The 25,463-nt window shown below is 38.4% G+C and overlaps 1 protein-coding gene across 2 annotated transcripts; it reads right to left on the reverse strand.

Moving 5' to 3' along the window:
• Positions 1 to 464: 464 nt before the first annotated feature.
• Positions 465 to 24,988, reverse strand: pvalb6 (parvalbumin 6). Of its 2 annotated transcripts, XM_057347242.1 has the most exons (6): positions 24,741 to 24,988; positions 21,341 to 21,371; positions 1,928 to 1,996; positions 1,249 to 1,381; positions 978 to 1,087; positions 465 to 902 (listed from the first exon to the last, which is right to left on the reverse strand). In XM_057347242.1, exons 3-6 carry the CDS (start codon positions 1,986 to 1,988, stop codon positions 877 to 879), a joined length of 330 nt encoding a protein of 109 aa, XP_057203225.1. In that variant the 5' UTR covers positions 1,989 to 1,996; positions 21,341 to 21,371; positions 24,741 to 24,988; the 3' UTR covers positions 465 to 876. The 2 variants fall into 2 exon arrangements, with proteins under 2 accessions (XP_057203225.1, XP_057203224.1); XM_057347241.1 differs by lacking the exon at positions 21,341 to 21,371 and having other exon boundaries at positions 24,741 to 24,986.
• Between the last annotated feature and the right edge of the window lie 475 nt (positions 24,989 to 25,463).

Genomic DNA, 25,463 nt, shown 5'->3' on the forward strand with positions numbered 1-25,463 from the left:
AGTGCCCTTATCATATAACGATTCCTTGTGTGGCATGCCTGGTGAATAAAAGAGAAATATATGCACGCTTCAGGAGTTCTTTCTGTTCTTGCAGTTCTTCAGCTTTATCTCTTTGAGTGATAAAATCAAAGTAAAGCATTGCATTTATTACATTTAGAAAGAATATAATATAAAGTCATGCATTTCTTTTGTTGGAGTGTACATAATTTGTAAATGTGTGTATTTTTTTTAAATAGCTTCAATATACTACAGTTTGTAAATATGAATTTAGCTTAAGGTAGAAAGTAGTGTAGCCAGCTGCACTTAATCTAATTCAAGTTTAAATACTTACAATTTTAAGTAAACTCCTCATTCTGAATATTAAATGCAACTTCACACAATAATTCAACAGTACAGCACACGCTGTGTGTCAGGCATACTGAATAGCTGACTAATTAAACGAGAAAAAAAAGAAGAGAAACAGATTCATTACGAGCTGAAACTCTTGAGGCATCATCTCTTTATTATGTTGTCTTTCACAGCTTGACCTCTTTTTCTTTTGGTGTGTTTTCAGAGAAATGAGGAGGGTCAGAGGAGACAAACACAGACCAGGGATAAAAACAATAGTGAGGCAATAAGGATGTGGAAGCGTTTTTTTATCTTCTATAATATCTACATATTGCATGTGGTTCTTGACCTTTTAAAGGTCTCTTGATCTATACACTAGCAGATATATTCACTTCTGTATAAAAAGGAAAATAAATATCATGATTGTAGGAGGATTGTATGTGTGTGCGTAAGTGATGAGGTAAGCAGGGAGGCGTGTGTGTATGTGTCTCGGGGTGTGCTGAGGTCATGAACAGGATGAGGTACGAACAGGTCAAGTGTCTGCCTCACTTATTCGCGAACCAGAGCGGCAAACTCTGAAACAGAAAGAGGACATTGATTTTTAACCAAGACAAAACGTAAATGTTGTGTTTTAGAACGTTTAGTTTTACCTTCAGCTCCAATCTTTCCATCTCCATCTTTGTCTGCAGCCTGCAGGAATGCTTTGGTCTCTTTATCGGTCAAATCTCTACCGTCTGTCGCGAAACCCTTCAGAACAAACCTGAACAGAGGAAACGGTGAGCTGAGATGCCAGACTGTTGACTACAATAGCCTTTCAGTTTATGCTGTAAATGACTCCGATTTGTTCAATTTTAATAAACCACTTCATTTAATTTGATTATGTTAAGATTGATCTCATCTTAATACGGAGAGTAGTATTACTTGAGTTCTTCTTCTTCTATAAAACCGCTGTTGTCTGCATCCAGCACATGGAAAGCCTTCTTTACACCATCGGCCGACATCGCCTTCAGCCCGACCATCTCGAAAAACTTCTTATGGTCGAATGAGTCAGCGGCTGTGACAAGATCCAAACACATATAAACATCAAGATTGTTCCCTAGTTCACCATGAATGCGATTTTCCATATTAATCTATGTAACGTACATTTTGGGGCATATTTGTTTCTTCGAGCTATATTTCAAAATCAACTTAAAGGGACAGTTCACTCAAAAATGAAAATTCTGTCTTCATTTACTCAACCTCAAGTTGTTCCAAATGTGTATGAATTTCTTTGTTGTGATGAACACAGAGAAAGATATTTGGAAGAATGCTTGTAACCAAACAGTTCTTGGAAACAATTGACTACCATAGTTAACACAAAAGAAGATATTTTGAAGAATGTAGGACAGCAAACTTTTGACTACCATTGTCATTTTTCTTTCTATGGTAGTCAGTGGTGGCCAAGAACTGTTTGGTTAAAAGCATTCTTCCAACTCGAGGGTGAGTAAATGATGACAGAATTTTAATTAATTTGCTGAACTGTCCCTTTAAATGAGATCATGAGTTTCCACTGAATATATTGATGTAAAAGTGATGTGTTTGAATGTGATGTCACCATCACCTTTAAATGCACCAAGGGCTTTCTTGATGTCATCGGGGTTCAGGATGCTGTTCATGGCCATTTCTAAAACTACAGAGAGAAAGAGACAATGAAATGAGAAAACTCAGCATGCGTTATCTTGCACAGTAGGGAAGCGATAAAATGTGAAATCATGCTGTTGACCAATGCTCTTCATAGGGCAGCTCATTATTGAAGGGATTGGATAAAAGGAAAAAAACGAACAGTATGACTTGCTGAATTCATACATTAGTGCTGAGGGTTGAAGATACAGAGTTCCAAACATCTCACAAATGTGTGTGTACATAATACTTTCTCACAATACAATATTCACAGCGATGCCATGGAAGAACCATTTTTGGTTCTACAAAGAACCATTCAGTCAAAGGTTCTTCAAAGAACCAGCTCTTTCTTACTTTTTATAATCTGAAAAAACTTTTTTCGCCACAAAGAACATATGTTTAAGATGTTAAAGGCTCTTTATGGAACCAAAAGGAAGAACCTTTTGAAGCACCTTTTCTTTGAAGAGTGTAGAAACATCTCAAAGGCATCTGTTGTCCAGCTTTACTGCATTATTAAACAAGACAAAGCCAGTATTGAGAGTTAAGGACCAAGATCGATTTTAACCGAAACGGCAGATGAGTTCTCAGCTTTGGGCTCCATATCAACAATAATGCTACCAGAAAGAAAATGTACTTTCCCACACCTGGCAGTCTGAATAATGTAGGCACACAGTGAAAGTATGACTTGTACTTTTCCTCTCAGCTGGCACCGATTTCATTGATCTTGGATCAGGTGGAGGTCAGCTGGGGCGAAAAGAGCTTCAGCACTGCTGACTTGAATGTGGCTCAGCTGACGTTCCTCAATGACGTTTGGAACGGCGAGAAAGCTCTGCTGAGTGAACAAATTAAAGCCGAGCTGACATAGCCAAACATGCTAATACAACACAGATAAGCTTATTAAACAGAACCAAGAAAAATCTTTTTATTCTTTAGTTTATTGGACGAGAAAGTATGTGGGCCATTACAGTAGTGTGGGGTTGTTTTGTCGTATAAATTGCGTGTGCTTATACTGTACATGTATATACGGTCCAGAACTTATGCTGGGTTCACACCAAACGCGAACAATCGCGTTCCACGCTCTTTATTACTTGCGGGAAAAGTTGGTTATTTTCGCGTGAGTGATGCGAAATGACAAATATTTTCAACCTTCGATATTGACGCGCGTTCACGGCAATCGCGCCGCCCGATTCGCATCATTCGCACCGCCTGACGCGAGTTTGCATCTGTACGCGTCTTTGCATTGACTTTGTATGTAATTTACTCAAACAATTTTTTGCATTTGATTTGATTGATTTCACAAATTTAATTTAATGCCAAAAGCTTAATTCGTTTGGTGCGAACCCAGTGTTAGAACATAAAATAAAAGATGAACAAATTATTTAGTCAGCACTTTCATAAACTTAAAAGATGAAAATGAAAAACACATAGTTTATACTGTTAATACTGTAGAGATACTGTACGGGGACATGTAGCAAGAACTTTCAAAGGTTCTACGAGAAGAAATGTGAAGGTTGCATTTTTATAATATTTTTTAAATTATTATACGTGACCCTGGACCACAGCACCAGTCAGAAGGACGGGTATATTTGTGGCAATAGCCAACAAAACATTGTATGGGTCAAAATGATCTATTTTTCTTTTATACCAAAAATCTTTAGGATATTAAGTAAAGATCATGTTCCATGAAGATATTTTGTAAATTTCCTACCGTAAATATATCAAAACTTGGCAAACAAAAATGGTGGGAAACCATTTACACTACAAACCACCTACAAACTTCGCTCGCTGCTGCCCACTCTTTGAGAATTACCCACTCAAGTTTGGCATCTAAGCTTAGAATTTCCATGTTCAGATTACATACATGTACAGTATGTAAAAACTTAATTTAACAAATATTTACTTCAGTGTCTTTAAATGAAACTTTATTACCATTTCTAAAAACCTAAAACCACAGGTAAGATTTTAACGTTTTCTTTATCTCAGGTTTCAGAATGCAATGTGCAATATGGCCTCCATGAAATGACCATTGTCTTTACACCAACAGTCTTGTGAAAGAGCTATTAATGAAGGGTTTGGATCTCATCTTAACCCTGCACTCCTTTTAGACATTAAAAGTATAATAGTGTCCAATTTTAGTTGTAACCCTGATTGCCATAAATTCAGAGTCAATGTATCCAGTGGGTACACAAAAAAGCATCAGAAACATCACGGACCACAAAGTTTAAATGGTTTTCAAACTACCCTGCAAAAGCGGATAGACAGTTTTCGCAAAGTCAACTCGATTTTAGTAATGCATGAAACACAGCAATTCACTTTGTGCAAACTGAGCAGAATTCTCAAGGCATCTTTCTCATACAACAATTCTTTTCCTCACACTTGTTTCCCCGACAGAGATGTTCCGTAGGAACGCTCTGACTTGTGACTCCTGATGAATAATTCACCAAAAACAAATTCTAAGGGGGCTCCCAAGACATAATGTTCTAAATGTGAACACGGACCTCAGCTGAGGTGACGCCTGAGGTTAACCTGTGTCAGACATGAGGAACACACACTCTCGTTTTCTGTCTCTCGATGTACGTAAGCCAATGCTTCTTTCATCTGATTTGACTTCTTATTTTATGGATTTCATTAGGGAAACGTTCAGCAGAAATGAAAAAAGGACTTCATTTATATACCCATATGAAGTATTTATGTTTTAAATGACAAATGAAAGACATTATTCACTTACAATTCAAAGAGATGGCAAGTAAGATTACGCTTGTTTTTCAAAATAAATATTTTAGATAGAGTTAAGCTAAGGTCTCCATTTGCTCTTCAGTGCAAGTCATTGCTGTCTAAGTGAAACAACTGAAATATTAAAAAGATTGTAATTATTCTTTCATTTGGTTATGTTTGTTCATCACTTTTTACACACAAATATAATTCATAACCAAAATGTATGCAGTACCGTTCATGTTATATTTGTATGTGCCAGCCTTTACATTCATGCAATACATTCAACATCTACATCTGATCAAACTGTGTGTTCTCTATGAATCAAACCTATGACATTGGTTCTATAGCGCTTTGCTCTATCAGTTAAACTACAGAAACGCTGGTTCTGCAAGCCCTCTCGAAAATGTTCTTTTAGTCTTTCATCTCTCATTCTGTTCATATCCCAGAAGGCAACACTTTTCCTGTAAGCCTTTCCCTTTTCCTCCCACCCCAGAGTCTCTGATTCTCTATCCCGAGGGCTCATTTGATCTCTCTCCATGCGGCTCAGCGAAACCCCATGGCCTGGAGAATTCAACTCTAATCTAGCAGCGTTGCTGGGCGTATAAGTGCCAACCTCTGTGCCCGCTGGCAGTGGAACTGGGGAACGTGCAGCTTGATGGAAACGGAGAGATGAGAAAGAGGCAGAGAGAGGAATCGGTAACGACAACAGTTGACTGCCGCCGCTACATGTGCCACGGAGTCAAGAGCCAGAGACCTTAATGCTCTGATGTGAAATAACAGCTGACCTTTAATCTCAGTTTAAAGCGGCTTTTAACTCAATGTAGCACCTAATAAATGTCTGTCTTTAAGGGCAAAATGAAGTCTAGGTTGGAAAAACATTTAATGTGGTGTAATGTAAGAATCCACTTTGCAAAAAATAAGTTTTTTTAATATTATCCTTCCTTCTACAAAGCGGACATTTTCAAAGGTGACACAGAGGCGGCGATGTTTTGTTTAGTCATCTAAAGGCTCTCTGGTAAAAACAAAAAAAATCCATTCAAATACGCCACCATCACTAATACTCATGCACTGACAGATGCATTTATAATTGGTTTATTAAAAACAAACGGTCAGTCAACACTTAAAAATATTCCCCTTGAATTCAATGTCTGAGACGCCCTAAGATTAAAATCAGGGAACCACCGCTGCTGAAGAACCAGCGAGGGAACGTCTTAGACTTTTGTAGGGAGGAATAGAGAAACATCACAGGCATTGTGTATGTGCATGTGTGAGAGAGATAGTCAGGCGCTGTGGGAGGATCAGACTGTAGAGGAGGGAGATGCTTTTAAAACTGTTGGTGTTTTGAAGAGCCCATCTTGGTTTGACAGTACAGTGATGAGAGCCGAGGCTGATGATGGAAGAGCATTGCAGATGCCTTAACACATCAGACCTGTTCATACCAGATCAGACATGACCTGTACATGTGAGCGCATGACTGGCCAACAGCAGCTAAAATGACCAACTGAGACTGGCACAAACCAGCCTTGATCAACCAAAAGAGCTCAAACCAGTCCAAACCAGCTTCGAATAGAATTATAAAAATTCTTAAAGGCTACCAAGAAGATTAAATTTTAGGGAATTTGGGTTGTAATATTTATCGTTTTTGTTATGTTGATGCCTTCCAATATGTCAGCCAGTTGTCTGCCCCCTTAAGGTCACAAGAAGAACTGCGTGATGCACAAAAAACAGAATCATTTTCTGAACTTGGTGTGACAAAAGGCAGAAATTGTTTAAAAACACGCATGACTGACCATCTATGATATCATATACCGTATCATATATTATATTGTACCGTGCCACACCATATATAATACCGTACACAATATAATATAGTGTATATCGTATCATATACCATATCATATCACATATTATATATTGTATTATACATCACACTATATATCATATCGTTTCATATACTGTATCATATAATTATCACATTTTTATCATAAGAAATGATGAAATCATTTTCATTGTTGGGTATATGGCTTAACAGAAAATTGGCCATGTTTGCAGACCAGCAACACCAGTTTGAACCAGTTGAGACTAGAATAATAAGGAGAGCTGGTTACAACAAACTAATGGAATACATTTTCCATTCTCTCACACAATGCAAAATCATGACACACAGGGACTGGTTCATAAAACCAGATACCTCTAGCAGCTTTGAAATGGGAATACGGTATTCAGTGACAGAAACACACGCGCACGCACACTTTTATTCATTGTGTCTCTGAGATTGAAAGAGGGAGAAAGTGAATCAACATGAGAGGAAGAGAAAGGCGAAAAACTGATTCATCACAGGGAAACAAAAGTCTCCCAAGCAAAATAATAAAGATACATTTCACTGCAAAGATTTTTCATCAAAAAGTTCTCGTGGGAAGGAAAAAGCACAAACGTCAACAGAAAATGTGCAGTAGGGAGGAAAAACAAAAGCAAAAACATAAATTTTTTACCTTAAAATGTAAATAAATAAGCAAAACAGCAGAGGTCAGAAACAGTGATGGATTCATACAGCTGCGTCTCTCTGGCTCTCTTATAAATTGATCTGCTGTTGTTTTCCGAAGCAAGCTGTGGGTATACATATACTTCACTAACTTCATGAATTTTTTATCGAAATACTCGAGTCGAGGTTTTCAGAACGGCGCGTGGATGAAACAGCACATAAAATACAAAAGCAGCAGATGGAGAACGGTAACGCAATAAATCACAATAATTGAAAAAAGACTGTGACAGGATTGTTTAACCAAACAAATATTTACACATTACAAGAAAAATCTAATTAATTTAATGATCAATTAGATTTTGTAATGAGCCATAAACAGTGACAACTAAAATCAAATGAATGAAAAATGAATGGAAGTTACTGGATGTGAAGAGAAAGGAGAAAATATTTATTTTAAACACACAGAACAAGTTGTTGTATTGTAACAGTAACAGACTTGTAACAGTAAATTGTGTTTGATCCAAGCATCGAAATAGACATGGCAAAGTAGTATTACATATTGATAGATTGCCTTGAATTGTACAAACTTTGGGTTCATGATTCTCTCTCATAAACTGTGTATAAAACAAAATCAATGTATAGAATGAGTGAAATCGTGAAGGTCACAGGTGCATAAGAGATGGGACAAGAAAACCTACTTTACAGCCACTCTTGTTGAAGAGGGACAACATTTCACCCTCTGATCGCACTCTAATACTCTCTCTTTACTGCCTTGAGTGTACGATAAAGGTCATGAATGAGAACTTAGGAAGCAAACATCTTCTATTGAGCCCAGAAGGAGAGTTTTACATTACAGCGTGCTCAGTGATCCACCAACACTGTAAAACATTGCAGTACGTGAGCCAATACAAAAGGAAACAACAATCTATGAGAAACAATGGAGGTGCGGGTCTATTGATGCTCTGAACAGGGTGATGGAGACAGAATAAATGATCTACTGCAGAAAGACTTCAAATGAAAGTTGGTTAAAAGGCTCTGTTGTGTACAACAGAGGCTTTATCTTTATTCAGATTATAAAACGGTCAGTTCTGATCCTTGATTCTGATTGGCTGAGCCGAGTTCTAAGCCGTTATAAAATACCCCGATTTATAACGGCTGACCGCATTACATAGCCTAAATATTATTTTTATTTACTTTATTTTTTGAAACCTTGCTAAGCATATGGAATAACCGTTTTATCTTGGGGCTTATTGCTTTAATAAAACACAAACAAATACAGTACAACCATGAATAGATGGTACGACTTATTTGAAGTCAAACCCAAATTTGTATTCAGTGCAACTAAATTTTGACAAAAAAAACAATTTTTCTTCCTATCTGACAATATGGCTGACAAGCATTAAATAAGACCATCGCAGAGTCTAATAAAGAGGAAGAAGATAGAAGTATTCATAAAAGCTGTACATTTAGGGTGCGTTTATATTTGGCATTAACATGCGACCTGTATCTGGATGTTGTCCACATACACATTGAAAAGACAAGTGTAAACGCGCTTCTGATCAGAATGTCATCCGATCAGCGTGTCCTGATCCAGAGGTAGTCGGGGACGCATTGTGATCGGATCTCAGTGTAATGTAAACGCAATCCAGACAGTTTATCTACATTTACCGGCACAATTTCACAGAAAACCCCGCCCGCTATCATTATTCTCTCGTCTGTCCGAAGCCTCTCAGACTGCGGAGCAGCTGACAAATGCAGCGGAAAGTTTACTCTTGCTCCCGAGCGTTGCACAGTAATTCATTTTCCCACGAAATTATCATGGATACTTTAACCTACAGAGGATTTATGTCAAATCACACGAGATGTTTTACTTGACCACTTCAGCTGTATCATCACAGTTTGTGACTGCCATGAATGGCGTTGACTCGCACACACAGCGCCAGCTGTGTTTTAAAACGCATCATTTGTTTATTTTCATGTCACAGACACGAATGCCAACACTATACCAGCTTGTTTCTAACATACGTGTGTGTGTTTACTGTAGCCTACACGGCGTAATCAACTCTCCGGTTCCCCGAGGGCTGCTGCCGCTTGTGTCTCGTACGGCTCTCACTAAATCCTTTGTGTTTCGAGTCTGACGTCATCACCCTAACGTGTTTTTTCATCAATTTTAACAATCATAGGTAGTTTAGATGGTTAGAGTAAGGTTAGGGTGTGGGTTAGGGTAAAGGTTTCGTAAGATTTGAAACACCAAAGATTTAGTCAAAACCAACAAGCCACGCCCACGGATCTGACTCGAAAGTACCGTCCCCGGAAGACAGATTAAGCGGCAGACGGGCAGCTTGAAACGGAGCTCTGAATACACGTATATCATTTACACACAGAAACAAGATTGTATAGTGTTGCTTATAGCTGATGTCAGTAAGCACGCTATTTAGGGCGCAGACCAAAGAAACGACGCGCTGTCACTTTCAGCCGAACCAACCCAAATAGACGAGAACGATGTAAGTGGTCGCTTTTGATCATAGAAACTTCGGCCTGCGTGCGTGTGCGTGTGTGCGCGAGTGAAACCCGCCACAGCTCAAGTACAAAAGCTTGTGTCATTTTACAAACGTCCTCTGCTTATACTTTCACATATAAAATCATTAATTGTTTTAACCGCGGTTTACTTCCCACCGCTGCCTCGAGTTCAACATGGCTGCGTATCAAATCTGTAACATGCTCATCCTCCCCGTTATACGTGTTGTGTGAAATCTCCCCGCACCGGGGCTATTTTTAAATCGCAGGCTTATTAAAATAATGGGCGGGAAACTATAGAGATCCGATCACATTATCCAGATGTGGAAGCCACTTGATGACAAGTGTAAACGCGCTGTGTCCTGATTGTCTGAAGATCCGATCTGCTTGTTTGGATCACCGAGATCGCATGTTAATGCCAAATATAAACGCACCCTTAGTCAGTTTCCTCACGCTGGTGAGAAAGAGTCAGGTTCATCAGCAGAATCCATCATGAGCTGTCTTGTGCGCTGAATCTCAAATCCTTGCCCCTTACCCACCGAGGCGCTTACATAAGCTACGGAGGATCGAATCTAGCTTGCGGTTTCACAAACTCTCTGTATAATTTCTTGTTCTGACTCTATTCTTCTCAACATAAAAATGTCAAAAATGTATATCACTTCAAAAAATGCTGGGTTATTATCAACCCAGCATTGGGTCAAAAAGGGACGAACCCAACCTGTTGGGTTAATTAACCTAAGCTGGGATGTGTCAAGCCTGGGTTGTTTTAACCCATTGTAGGGTCAAATATAAACCATTTGCTAGGTTAATTGAACCCAATGTTTTGGTTCGTCCCTTTTTACCCCAATGCTGGGTTGAAAATAACCCAGCATTTTTTTTGTGATAACATGTAAAAGATTGTTTAGCTCAACTAACTTTTTATATTTTTGGGTCAAACTTATACTCCAGTTGTAAATAACAGCCGTAGAAAAAAGATTTCAGAGAAACATACAGCTGGACATATTTAGCAAAGTTTAAGTTACACCCCAAAAATGCTGTGTTATTTTTAACCCAGCGGTGGTTCAAAAAGGGACGAACCCAACCATTGGGTTGTAAATTAACCTTTTGGGTTGTTTTGATCCATTTTGAGGTAAAATTCTTGGTTAATATTACGCGACGGCTGGGTTTGTCCATTTTTTTTAATAAATAACCAAGCATTTTGTGTATATTATATGCATTAACTTTTTGTAAAGTATGAGTCATACATTTTTTTATCCCATGCCTCAACAGTGTTATCAGGCACTCAAATCTTAATTGCAAATACAAACTAGGTAATACCAAAACAGGTTTTAGATCTAGATTTCATAGCCGAGTCTGAGCGAGCATTCTGCAGCGCTCCACTTCCATTTGAACACTTCACTTGTAAAGTCAGTTGTGCACAGGATCATTAACTCTGGCTGTTGTGGTGCTCAGAGGAAGCGCATTGCGGTTGGAAGTCCAATTCCGCTCAAGGTGAAAAATTCCACGAGCCAGGAATGTCAGACTGCCATTATCATCAATTAAAGAGGCAATGGGCCATGGACCCCAGTGTAAAACTGGTTAGAACCCTTCAGTGATTTTCTCTGTTGGTAATGATGTATAATTACTTAAACCGCACTAGACCTGGGGAAAGAAATCTTGATTTTCAACCTTGGTCTTTTGTCTTTCTAGCTATTGGCTTTATTGAATCAATACAGAACACCTTTAAAGTCTTTTCTGTCATTTGTCCTCTTTTTACTTCCACTCTCTTGTAATATACACCTAAATATTAACTTTCTATTTCATGGGTTTCATCAGAGAATCCTGCCGTATTGACTATTGCATAAGCGGTGCAATAACACCAGGGATGAGTTCATTGATCCGTGCCAGTGTTCAGACTGTTCCGGTTTATATACTCGGGAAAGCACAGCTTGTTTTAGGTGTATCTATGTGCAGACGACGTTCTGTCCTTGTCAGGCAGATTGTGGATCTCTTACAGGACCCAAAGGGTCTGGCAGGCCTTATGTTCAACCAGAACAAGCAAACTCAAAATGCATTGGGTGCTGGTCATCAGGCTGCTGGTATGTGCGGGTGGGAAACAGATCTGACCGTCTGGTCTGACCGATCTGGTCGTGGATGCACATGTGAGAGATATATTTATAACAACTCTAAACACCTTCTTTTTGCTATAAAATTTTCGTGCATTTAAGACAATCAAATGTTTTATGTTTTTATTGCTCTCATGCAATGTATAAAAATGAGCTTTGTTTTTTACACACAAAATATCGTTTTTCAAACAGATTTCCAGATGTCTATGTGAGTGGAAATTATGCTTTTTACAGTGGCTGCCCAGTGACCCTAATGCATAAAAGGGTTCAATTATTTAAATCATATAATTATTGTAAGCACGTCTCTAGACCATTTTACATTTTTGGGGTGAATATTCAAGAACTACTGTATAAATTGATATGACAGATTTTAAGAGACCATTTCAAAATTATTTTCAGTATTTCCAAATTTACTATTTATAGGTGTTTAGGTAAAATATTGTACTAACAATATTTCTCCTAAATTTCAAATAAAAATATTGTTTTGATTTGCACGTATTTGTGGAAAATGAAAACTGTAGAAACAGGTGAAAACAACACAAAAGATGCTCTGTATTTTTTCAGACCTCAAATACTGCAAAGAAAACAAGTTCATATTCACTTTTAAGCAATACAACAGTAATATTTGGGAGTAGTTCAAAAATATTTTGTATGTGATGTCCTGGATTTTTATCAGTTTTTTTGCGTCTTGTCATGCTGTCAGTCTTTCACATTGCTGTTGGATGACTTTGTCACTTCTGAGGTTTGATTTTGTTGATATTCAACAGACACTGAACTGGAATGGCCACAATATGTCTAGAAATTCTGATTAAATAAAAATGTGGAATGGTCTCTTAATTTTTTCTTTGGTTGTCATACTTTTCATGAAACTGTTGAGAGAAAAGAAGCATTTGCAACTCATAAATAATTTGGTTTTGCATTAAAGCAATTGCCTTCTAAACTGAATTTGTGCTTGTGAGATTGAGAATGAGGACTCAGTACATCATCACACCCTACAGCTAAGAGTGAAAGTAGAGAGATACAGTGAGAATGCAGGACTTGAAGTAATGAAAGATAACAGAAGTAGTAGCTTTGGGCAAGTGAAAGTGTGTGTGTATAGTACATGTACACGCAAGCCTTCAGCTCTGTTAGCTTTGCCAGTTTCCTCCTTTACATGTTCAGTCTTGCATGATTCTTATTGCATGCAGCAGAAATCCCACAATGCATCACTGCCTCAAAGCAGTATGGACCTCCAAATGTCTGACCCTTTATAGTCACTCGTCAATTTATCTTATGTTATACATTCAAAGGATACCCCCCAAAAATGTCAATGGTTTCATCATTTATTCACCTCCATGTCATTCCAAACAAGTATTAATTTAAAACCTCTGCAGAACACAAAAGAAGATATTTTGAAGGATGTTGGTAACCAAACAACATTAGACCCCATTGACTTCCACTGTATGGAAAGAAAACCGCTATTCTCAAAGAAGAAATGTCTCATATAATTATTCTGAATCACATGAGGGTAAATAAATGAATTTTATTTTCAATTAGCCCACTATACACTATAGCAAAAAAGTGCAAACAGATGGTCCATCAATTCCAAAAAATGCAACAACATTCCTAAAATGTGTTACACAGTGACGTATCCATTCTGGTTCACGGGAGGGCTTATACATCCTCCCCTACAAAATCCTATCACAGCGTGTCACAGTTAACACAACTGAATTGCATGTTACTTCCAAATCTAACTAACCATACATATCGCCTGACCGCGTTATCGAATCGCGTGACACAAATCTGTGTTAACTCTTATATACACATGCCCATGCTTCAGAGACCACACAAACTAGAAGCTTCTGTGACCCTGACCTTTCACTTCTGTACTTCTGCTGCCGGTGTGTTTGTGCCACTTCAAAATTAGAGCTCTTCAAAAACACGTTTGTAATATCAGACCATCGTCTCACTTGATGCTTGGTGTGTGTCTGTGTGTGTGAGATCAATAGATTGACCTTTGGTGATATTATATGTGCCATTAGATGTGCCAAAAAGACTCCAAAGTTGAGTAAAAACACTGAGCACACACACATACAGACTATACACACAAAGGCCATGTTTACACTTGCACAGCAAAATCACCAGTGTTAAAAAAGGTCAAATTAACACTCACAGTGTTTATATAATCCACACTGTGTAAAATCGTGTAAAAAATCATGTGAAATAATATAAAACATATGTATTTTAAGAAGTTGCTTTCTAGATTTTCGCTGCTACACCGTGGCACACATGATACGGTGTTCATAAACACTGTGAGTGTTAATCCAGAGTGTGGATTATATAAACACTGTGAGTGTTAATCCAGAGTGTGGATTATATAAACACTGTGAGTGTTAATCCAGAGCGTGGATTATATAAACACTGTGAGTGTTAATCCAGAGTGTGGATTATATAAACACTGTGAGTGTTAATCCAGAGCGTGGATTATATAAACACTGTGAGTGTTAATCCAGAGTGTGGATTATATAAACACTGTGAGTGTTAATCCAGAGTGTGGATTATATAAACACTGTGAGTGTTAATTTGACCTTTTTTAACAGTGGTGATTTTACTGTGTGGTATTATCCGTTTCAACGTTGCCAGTTATGTGTGGCTTTTAAAGACAATAAATATGGGTAGTAATAAACCGTATCATGTGTGCCATGGTGTAGCAGCGAAAATCTTCTTAAAATACATATTTTTTATATTATTAATATTCATGTTTATGTTATGAGAGATTTATCTTCATTGTAAGTTTTTTCCAAAATTTTTGCTGTCAGACCAGCAAATCACCCATATAGAGGGCTATACTTAAAATGAGTTACACAGATAATTGTACAAAATATGGTTTCTAAACAGGTAGGCTTTTATAACTTTCCAACTTATAATATCTCCATAACAACCCTCACTTTGAAACGATCTCACACTCGCTGTCTGAAATACCATTTGGAGTTTGTATGTGAAGTTGGGGCTAATTAAAATGGACTGAGGATGTCAAAACAGACCACTGACCAGTGATGTAAAGTGTGACCCTCTGTACCTGCTTGCATTCCAAGATTCATCTTGAATGAACTTCTCTTGAAAGAAAAGCAAAAAGAGCTGAGAGACTCAACAGTACACTTGACCAAATTTACACACACATCATTTTTCTCTGCATGCTTTCCTGTCGTGGCTGATATGACATTTACTCATTTAACATCAAATCATTTAGCAGACACTTTCATTTAAAGCGACTCACAGATAGAGCAGATAATCACAAAACCTTCATTTCTGCATGAATTCCATTACATCTGTCGAGTGCCCAATCATGTGACCTAATTAATGCCCATGATCCATCAGGGAGGAGAACGTTAACCTTTTTTACTTGCCAAAAATGATATCAGTCTTTGTTAGACCATCTGAATTTGTGAGTTTTATGCAAATCAGAGTGCGTGTGTAGTAATACAGCATTTTCAAAAGTACTCAGAGGCTGAAGAGTGAAAAGAGCAAAAGGCAGATGAAAACACAGGTTCAAACAAAGAACGAGAGATTACGACATCAAAACCATAGAGATGAAGCAGATTCAAGTAGAAAAGCTTTAAAGTCTTGCTGAAGTCTTCATTCAGACACACACCCACGCTAGCACAAACTATTTAACAAAAAAAAAACAGAAAGAATACTCTAGAACACACGCACACACACAGCGTTTTCAGTCATACTCCAGTACACAGAGAGAGAGAGAGAGAGAGAGAGATTGAATAATGAACGTAGGCAGCTTTAGAAAAAGTAAAGAGGAGTAAAGAGTTGGGGAAAAGAGGAAGTTTAGTAAAAAAATACATTAATAAAGTCAGTCAGTGAGATTTGGAAAAATGGAAGAAATTGACTCTTGGCCTGGCTGGCTCTACGCTGCTTTGTGTTTTGAGTTATCGAAGGAGTTCCTCATCAGCTTGGTGTGAAGTTTAGCTGCAGGGCAAAATATACTGTTCTGAGATCAGACATCAGCGACAAGCTATGGCTCACAGCCAGAAAGCACGTTGGAAGTTTTTAGTGGAGTGACACTGACAGCAGTTCCCTAAATGGGGCGTTCTTGCTCTCTCTTTTTCTACCTCATTCTCTCTCTCTCTTGCATAATGCAATTTAAATACTCAAAAAATCAAATCAGGTTGTAAAATATGTTATTTTTTAATGCATATACATATTGATAGCATAAAACAAACATCTATTTTACATAAATATTTACACAAAATAGAGAATTTGAAGACTGTAGATTTGGAATAGCCCAAATAGAAATATCCACAAATTTATTGACCTTGTCAATGTATCTAGGGTCGGATTCATAAAACATTCTTAAGAAGAAAATTCTTCATAACTCCCATAAGCTCTTTTTTTCTAGGAGCGCCTGCGCCGCATGGAGGTAAAAATAAATCAACTTTTAAGAGTGCCCGCACCGCAGGTCATGTGACAAGAACCAACCAATCAGCTTCACTTTTTGTGGACCAATATAGAAAAGCTCAGGGAAGATGATCACAGCACAAATAAATCTAGTAGCAGAGTTATTGCGAAGTATTTTCAGTGTATATAATCCATATATCATTTGTTAATACCTATTCGTCTTAACGGCAAGATTGGCCCATGGTTGCTTATAGGACTAACGGCAGACGCCAGGAGAGCATGAAATACCAAATGATTTGGAAAAGTGGAGAAAGCGACGCGGCTCGTGTTTTCTGCATGAATTTAGATGCTAAATGTGAATGGCCACTAAGACAGTTCTCAAATTTTGTTTGTTTTATGTGAAGTGTATTGTATTGAGCCAGAATTACAATTTTGACGTTTACTTGCCACTGAGAAATTTTTATATTGATATAATAAAGATAAGGTCTAACTACGTTTAGCTTTCATCATTAAAAACAGAGTGCTTTTTACATTAAGCGACTTGAAACGGAGAGGGTCACAAATACTATGGCGTCGTAACACACAAAACATATTGTAATAAATATAATATTATAATGCTTGCTAACATGCGATCGTTATGCCGTTAAACACATCAAATGCTAATAGCCTAATATACACATAAGAATGCGAGACGCTTGTTACACAAATAAAGTTTATTGTATAAATGAAAAAACTGTTACCTCACGAGCAGGTGAGTGTAATCATTGACAAAGCATATATCATTTTATTCTTACGAAATCAAAGATGTTCTGAAGAAAACATTTGAAGTTCTTTAAAAATGTTTGAGAATCACACTTAAGGCTAAAACACACTACAAGACTTTTGCTCAGATTTTGCCCAGATTTTCAGTCTGGACTTGTTGCAGAAAGTCTGCGCCATTCTGCAGATTTGATCAGTTGGTGTGTTTATATTTGAAACTTTCAAAAAGTCTGCAAGTGTATGATGTCTAGTTTAAAAAAAATCTGTTCAGATTTTCCTTATGGTGTATTCCAACCATAATGAACATTCTTACAAGCGTCCTATATTTCTTAAGAAAAATCGTATATTTTGTCTTGAGAACAGGTTCGCGAATCCGGCCCCTGATCTTTTTTGTAAGGAGTTAAGACATATGCTGTTCATGATCACATTCCTTCAAAAGAAAGAAAACACGCAAAAAGCAATTCAACGATCAATTTCAATTTAAAAATCATCAAATTTAATTACAGCCTCTCAAGTGATGAGGGGCGAACAGACATAACTATTCCTCTAATGGGTTCGTAACACCTGCTCCAGTCGTGTCGTCTGCACACGATCTAATTGCTTTTGTAAAACTCTGATTTAAGTCCAAAGATGTTGTGCGACGAAACGATGGAGTAAATAATCTTCAATTCTCGCTGTGACTCCAGTGCAGATGTTTAATGGAGATTTGATTGAAGTGACTCTCACAATGCAGGCTCTTGTTGCTGGCGGACAGTTTGTGACAAATGTGAATTCCTCGCAGATTCTGGGTTGGCTGCCAAAGTCATTAGTGGATCTTTTGGGTCTATGGAGAATATGTGCCTTCCGAAACATCAGATTTATTAACACAACACGCCTGGATAAGTCTACTTGCAACTACTGACTTCCACACGCTTTGAATTATGGGTATTTCATGGCGAACAGGAGCCAATGGTGAGGCTATTTAGTTATCCGTGTTGGCAAAGACACTTGCCCCTTTAATTACTGCAATAACAGTAAATAATTGGCAATTAGAAGCAAATGTGTTTCTCTTCACATTGATCTCTTTGAAATCGATATGCGTACACACAAACACAAACTCTCATTATTTAAACACGAAATGACGGCAAGTCTGTTCTTCAGTACGTCACAGAGATGCTAAGCACCAATAACCATCACGACCAAAGTGCTATGGTTTCTCTTGAGATTAAAACGATTTTTTGGATGATTAGACACATTTTAGTCAAGCTTTTCCAAACGCTTTTGGCCATATGTATGCATATGGTACACAACAAAATACTGCGCATTTTATACAAGAACGTTGTAAACAATCAACAAGAAAGGGGACGATTTTCATCTTAAACAAAAGTCTAGATAGAAGTCTTGAAGGGCTGTTTGAGAAACCATGAGTTGCTGCAGGACAGAACCTGATTAAATCGGTTTGTGTCAGATGTGTCGTAATTCAAAGGCTTACGAAGCGAGTTAGTATTCTACCCTAGTTTCAATGCTATCAGATCAGATCGACCCACAGCATCTTCAACTCTGCAGTCTCTTCATCCCTCCATCTCAACATTCACAACCTGCCCGGACCCTTAAAGCTCACAGGGGTTTTGTTTTGCTGTTAGCTGTTGTACAGTACAGTAAGCACTCTTTTACAGTACACCGAGCTGACTCTGTTGATCATTGAAAACTAGAAAAATAATACATACTGTGCACACCAAATGTATAACTTGTGTATTTATGTGTTAATTTTTACAACTACTAGAATATAAATACACATTTTGACACATTTTGTAGATATCAAATGTAAGCTTTTACTTAGTACAGAACTCATTCATGGTCCAGTATTTGTGAAAAAAATGTGTCCTACAGTAGCTATTTTGTTTAAATGTATGTAGTTACATCAAATCTTTCAGTTAACGTTATGACCATTTATGACGAATTTACACAATCAGCATGAGGAAACTACAATGTTGAAATGTTCAAAACAGTGGAAACACCTCCCACAAGAGCTGGTAAAGCATTACTGTAAATTCACTTTTTTGTCATTACTGTGGGAAACTGTGGTTACTCCCTACAGTGTTTTGTGTATTTCTAAAGAGCACAATGGTGAGAATTCATAAGACACTTTTGGTTGCAGAAAGCTGCATTTAACCACTACACCACATGCCAAAACCAAACAATTTTCTCCAAGGCTCTTCCAATTCATCCCTTTTTTCTCCCATTTCCAATTTCTCCTCCATCATCCATTCCCTCATTCTTTTCTTCCTACATCATCTCTCGTTTCTCCGCAACCAAGCAGGAAGTGCTCTCTCTCTCTCTGTCTTTACATTCTTGTCATGTCCACAGCTTAGAGCGTGAAAAAGAGGGCTAAAATGAAATCAGTATGCTACTCATGTCTGTCGCAATGTGTTTGTAAGTGTCTGTGTGTGTGTGCTAGAAGGGGTTGTTCACGGTTTAAGAATCCTTGAAAACAGAATAAGTTCAAGTGTCCCTCCCCAGTCTTCAAATCTTGGCAAACACTTCATTTACCGGCAACACATAATAAAATGATCAAATCGAACAACTGAAAACAGATAAGTTGCTTTGGATAAAAGCATCTGCGAAATAAAAAGATGTCAACCTAAATCTAGACAGTAAAATCACCAGTGTTAAAAAAAGTCAAATTAACACTCACAGTGTATATATAATCCACACTCTCAAAGTGTGGATTATATAAACACTGTGAGAGTTCATTTGACCCTTTTTAACACTGGCGATTTTGCTGTGTAGACAGATGTGGATTAGCCAGAACGTTCAATGAACGCGAGGGCCATTGTTGAATTTTATAATTGAAAGATGCTGTGATCCTGCAGGGGCTGGTTCTGGTTGTGCCTATTTATTAGCATCAGGACACAAGAACAAAAAGCCAAACATGCACATGTGTTAGAGACAACGTGTATTTAATAGCCAAGACAGATTTGGTGTGATCTGTCCAAAGGTAAGAAAGACAGAGGGGTCTAGTATCAGCATCAAGGGCAGCAGAACATTAATTCAAAAGCTGTAACATAAATCTATACGCAAGTTATATTACACTCTACTGACCTGCTCGAGCCCCAGGCAAAAACAGTGCGCTAAATGCTTCATAGTGGAGAACGAAAGAGAGAGAGGATGTGAAGTAATGCATGCTCTAACAGAGGGTACATGAAAGTAATGAGCTATACATGCACACACAGAGTAATACTGTAATAATGGCCCCTAAATTGTCCAGTACCCTCTGGGTAATAAAGCAATGTTTGACCTAATTAAGTCACTTTATGCCACACGTGACCAGTTCTATCTCCCGGGCTATCCCGGAATACTCTAGCCCTGGGCAAATCGTACCAACGATACAGGACATGCTTACTGCCCGTGTTTGGCAAGTTGCACAAAACGACCTTCAAAAATGCGGACCACCCTCGGGATTGAATTATGAGGACGATTCCGGTTGGGTATTATCCTTAACCTCTGAAATTTTCTACTGACCTTCAGGGCCAAGCCGTGAAATCCTATTGGCTCTCAGATTGAAGGTAATTCTAATTGGCTTTCAGGGCGCTGCTGTGACTTCTATTATTCTGTCCTTTAGGGACAAGTGTCCCCGGAGATCAAGCGGATTTCTGAGATGACAAAGCAGAGATACGGAAACGAAACACCACTATGCAGTATAAAGCAAAGGAAACGTGATCTCGTTCTCCATTTCTGCTGAGCAAATGAACGACTGACCTCTGCGAAAGAGACTGAAAAAAGAGCCCAAAGATATAGCCACACATATATAGTAGAGCTCAGCTGCGTTTTAATCTATACGTGCAGATTTAGGGCGTATCACAGTGTGTGTATTTAAGGAAAGAATAGCATAGCCCTGAAAGCTAAAGAAAGAATAGAGTGCAACAGGATAAGAGTGTGCGAGTCGGTTTTAGACCGCCGCTCCCGGTGGAACTACGCTACCGGGATGACCTCATTTAGGAGGTCAGGGATTGGTTAATTGAAGGTGAGACTCCTGGTGTGTCACGGTGACCCCAACGTCAATCTAAAGTTAGACCCTCTCCCTCGGTGTGAACGCAGGCACGAGTAAAAAAAATGTGACAAAGAGCTTAGACTAAATCACGTTTACTCTGACTCACACGTGCCTTCTACAAAGAAACTCACACATGCCTTCTCCAACAAAAAAGGTTTTAGTTAAAATGTTTATTGCTAAATTAAGAGCAAACTAAGTTTCGCCAAAGCCTCTTGCTTCTAATAGTTTCATATGTATCGCTACACCAGGAATGTCACAAATGGTCTGTTTCGTTGTTTGTTTCTCATGAGAAGTTTGAGGTAAATGAGGTTAACAATAACAGACATACTACTTATCTCACGGCATAGCATCCCTCACCTTTGTATGTCTGACAATGGTTTGTGAATGCCTAAAGACAACAAGAGATAGAGAGAGACAGAAAGAGAGAGACAGCTTGTTAATTCCTATGATAAATGGATGAGCAAATTGTGAACGTACAAGCATTAACGCCTGCACGACAAAGGCAAATACAGAATGATACGTCCCTGCCCCAAACATTTGCTTTTTGCACAGATGTGCAAATACATACGGCGTGAAGCCAACAACCCCTCTATGCGCTCTTGTTGAACACTGCACTCCTACGAAAGACATTCACACACACCAAATAAAACCACCCATTAACAGCAAACCTCGCTCATAATGTTCTACATTTATCAGTCCAATGTGTGTGTGTCCATTAGGATGCGGCTCAGTTCGGAGTAGATCATTAGCAGGTGTTTTGGCGGTATGGCTGAAATCCAATTGAGATAAACACACAAGTCTGCACATTAAACACGAGCGCGCGCACACACAAATTAATTTCAAACACATTTTCGCCACCCACACAAAGGCACAAACAGCAAAGCTGTATTGGTTGCTAAATAATGAGAACAGATCTATCGCAAACACATGAGCAGAGAACTCTAAAATCCAAACCGAAGGCCTATACGACATTTTACACGGATCTTATTACTGTAAAGATGTTTACAGGCGGCCATACATATTCTGACATAAAACTCATTTGTATGTATTACAGAGATGCTCCGCTGGTGTTCGCATGCTGTGTTCTGTGAATCCGAGGCGTTAGATAAAGCGGTTATTAGACCGTTTGACCTTGATTGAACGTGTGACCAGCCGTGAATGGTTAAAGGGAATTTAAAGCCAGGGAAGGGGTTGGACAGCTGAAATATTATCGACTCACTGGCCTAGAATCAGAATCAGTCTTTATATATTGTTGAATGTGACGAAGCAGACAGCCGGTCTCGGAGGCCGGTGGTCGGAGTTCTGCTCATACATGCGAGTGCATTTACCAACATTAGGTTTGCAACATACTGCCACCCTATCCTTCCCATCCCAGTTATTTCTGCTCGAATTAGTATGCGTAAGTAGTTCTTATACGAGACGTTGGCCGTAATTGCTTTGATCGCTTTACGTGAGGCAGTTAATGCCGGCTGCAATAACGCAGACCTCACAAAGACTCGAATCAATTAATCTATCGTTTCAAGACTGTCACAACAGTACAGCGTTAATTAATCTCTAGAAAACTTTCACCGAGCGCGCCAACGTGCACGCTGAAGAGAAAGACAGAAACAGATCGTGAGCGATTGGCTGCCATTGGGTTTCATCTGAGAGCTGCCCACGTATAGAGAAACTCAAACAAACACACGTCCCACACATACACCGACATTGCATTTTCTATCTGCCAATAGTCAATTAGTGTCAGCTGTCCAATCTAGACAGCTCAAACACACACACACTGTTAAACGGACACATTTGATGATGTGTGTCTGTTCACCCAAATCTGTGGGAATACACACACACAGCAAACACAGATAAATGGCCCAAATCCACCCAAACTCAATTTGAAAGATGCACCGCATCACACAAACTCAGTGAGAAGTGTCATTTTCTGATATTAAAATACTTTCTTCAGTCTAATGTTAACCAGCTAGTGTAATGAAATCACATGGTTTCAACAGGTAATGGACGATTAATCCATCCAAAAGCGTAAAGTGACCATAAATCTGCATGATACTGATTTGATTCATTAACTGGAAGACTGCAGGAAAAATGCATCTGACACACACTTTGGTCTACACACTTTGGTTCTTTTCATTGCTTTAACTAAAATGCTAACACAGTTCCAGCAATATCCATGTTGGCAGCCCCAGAACATACACGCACACATGAAGACAGCATCAGAGTGTATCTGTCCTTAAAGGAATAGTTCACCCAAAAATGAAAATTCTGTCATCATTTACTCACCTTCGAGTTGTTCCGAATGTGTATACATTTCTTTGTTCTGATGAACACAGAGAAAGATATTTGGAAGAATGCTTATAACCAAACAGATCTCAACCCCGATTGACTCCCATAGTAGGAAAAAATACTTTATCGGGTTTTTTTGTTCTGTTGAACACAAAAGAAGACATTTTAAAGAATGTAGGACAGCAAACAGTTCTGGGGCACTTTTGACTTCCATTGTTTTTTTCCTACTATGGGAGTCAATGGGGGTTCTTCCAAATATCTTTCTCTGTGTTCATCAGAACAAAGAAATGTATACACATTTGGAACAACTCGAAGGTGAGTAAATGATGACAGAATTTTCATTTTTGGGTGAAGTATCCCTTTAAAGATGTGTTACTGCATCAGGACCAGAGCTGCAGCCACGCTCTTCTTTCATCCCATGTCTATCATTCAGCCTGTGTTAAAACAACAACAAAAATTAACTGGAATATGAGATCATCTGTGCGTGTGTGTGTGTGTGTGGTTTAACGCAATTTTCATTTTCGGAAATTAAAAAAAATCAAATCGCCTAAATTGCACGGAAATCTAAAATGCCTTGTCATAAGGTTCGTCAAAGAGTCTATCAATATAATTAGCTCAATATTGCAACAAAAAAGTCAATGAGAAGTCCCTGTGTGTATAAATCTTGATTTGACAAAGAAGACGTAATAAACTTCACTATAATGTGTGTGGGACGTGTACGGGGAGATATGAGAGAGAGAAAGACTCATTTAGAGAAGCAATAGAAGGGTAAATCAATTGACTCAGACAACATTGTTATAGCAGAAATATTATCTGTCACGGCATCATTTAACTTTGTAGATTTATAGTAGAACCAGCACGAGTTTATGAATGAGATCGATTTAATATAGACGCATCAAAGACAAAGCACTGAACAGAAATTACACCACATCAGATAGATAGATAGATAGATAGATAGATAGATAGATAGATAGATAGATAGATAGATAGATAGATAGATAGATAGATAGATAGATAGATAGATAGATAGATAGATAGATAGATAGATAGATAGATAGATAGATAGATAGATAGATAGATAGATAGATGCATTCAATTTTGCAGTAATGCTTTTCAAGCATTCTCTCTCTCTCCCTCTCCCTCTCTCTCTCTCTCTCTCTCTCTCTCTCTCTCTCTCAGTGCAGAGGGTTGGCAGAGCTCAGCTGTGCTTTGTGAATGGGATATGGCATTAAGATGATGTTGCAGCCCATCTGACTTTCTCTCTCTGTTTCCTATAACTGTTTCAATCTTCCTCATACTTCAGCATTTCCTTGTTCTTACTTCCATTTTCAATTTTACTTCTCGTCTCACTTCCTTAAAACCTGCCTGCATCACTTGTTCTGTTTCCAGTCCATCAGACAGTTTCCTGATTTTGTCTCTACACATTTCATAACTCTTTTCTGGGTGGTAGTGGAGCATGCCGGTGTCTTACCCGCTGTGGAGTGAGCTGGAGTCCCGGGTAGAGCTGGAGGTTCAGGTCTGCAGAGGAACGAGACCGGCAACGCACGGACAGACAGCAAACCACACTAGAGCTTCAGCACACCAAAAAGAGAGAGAGACAGAGAGAGAGACAGAGAGGGAAAGAGAGAGAGAGACAGTGCAGGACAGAGACGGAACACTGACTAGTTGGAGGTGAGATGAAGGGGAGAGAGAGCGTGAGAGCAAGATAAAGGGAGAGAGAAAGTGAGGGAGGGAGAGAGAGAGATGGAGAGAGAAAGATGAAGAGGGGAGGGGCTTGACTCGGTTAGGAGGGACTGTGTGGTGCTGTAGGGATGGAGAGCAAAGAGAAAAAGAATGAATGACCATACAAATGAATGACCAAATAACAGAATGAATAAATAGCTGAAAACAAGAATGACTGGATGAATGCTTGACCAAACCAATAAAGGACCGAATGACTACATGAAAGAGGGAAGATAAATGATTGAATAACCAAATGAATAAATGACCGAATGATCAACTACACAAATGAATGAACAAATAAACAAACAAAGAAAAGAATGGATAAATAAACAGTATATACACTACACATGGGCAAATTTTCATTCTTTACTCTAGAATGTGATAATAAATGAATTTATTTTAATTTAAATTTCTTGCTTTTCTTTTTCTCCTGAACAAAAGATGAGATCTCAACAATGTCTCAAATGACATT

The sequence above is a fragment of the Triplophysa rosa genome, linkage group LG11, assembly GCF_024868665.1.
Source record: "Triplophysa rosa linkage group LG11, Trosa_1v2, whole genome shotgun sequence".
In the NCBI taxonomy this organism is placed as follows: Eukaryota; Metazoa; Chordata; class Actinopteri; order Cypriniformes; family Nemacheilidae; genus Triplophysa; species Triplophysa rosa.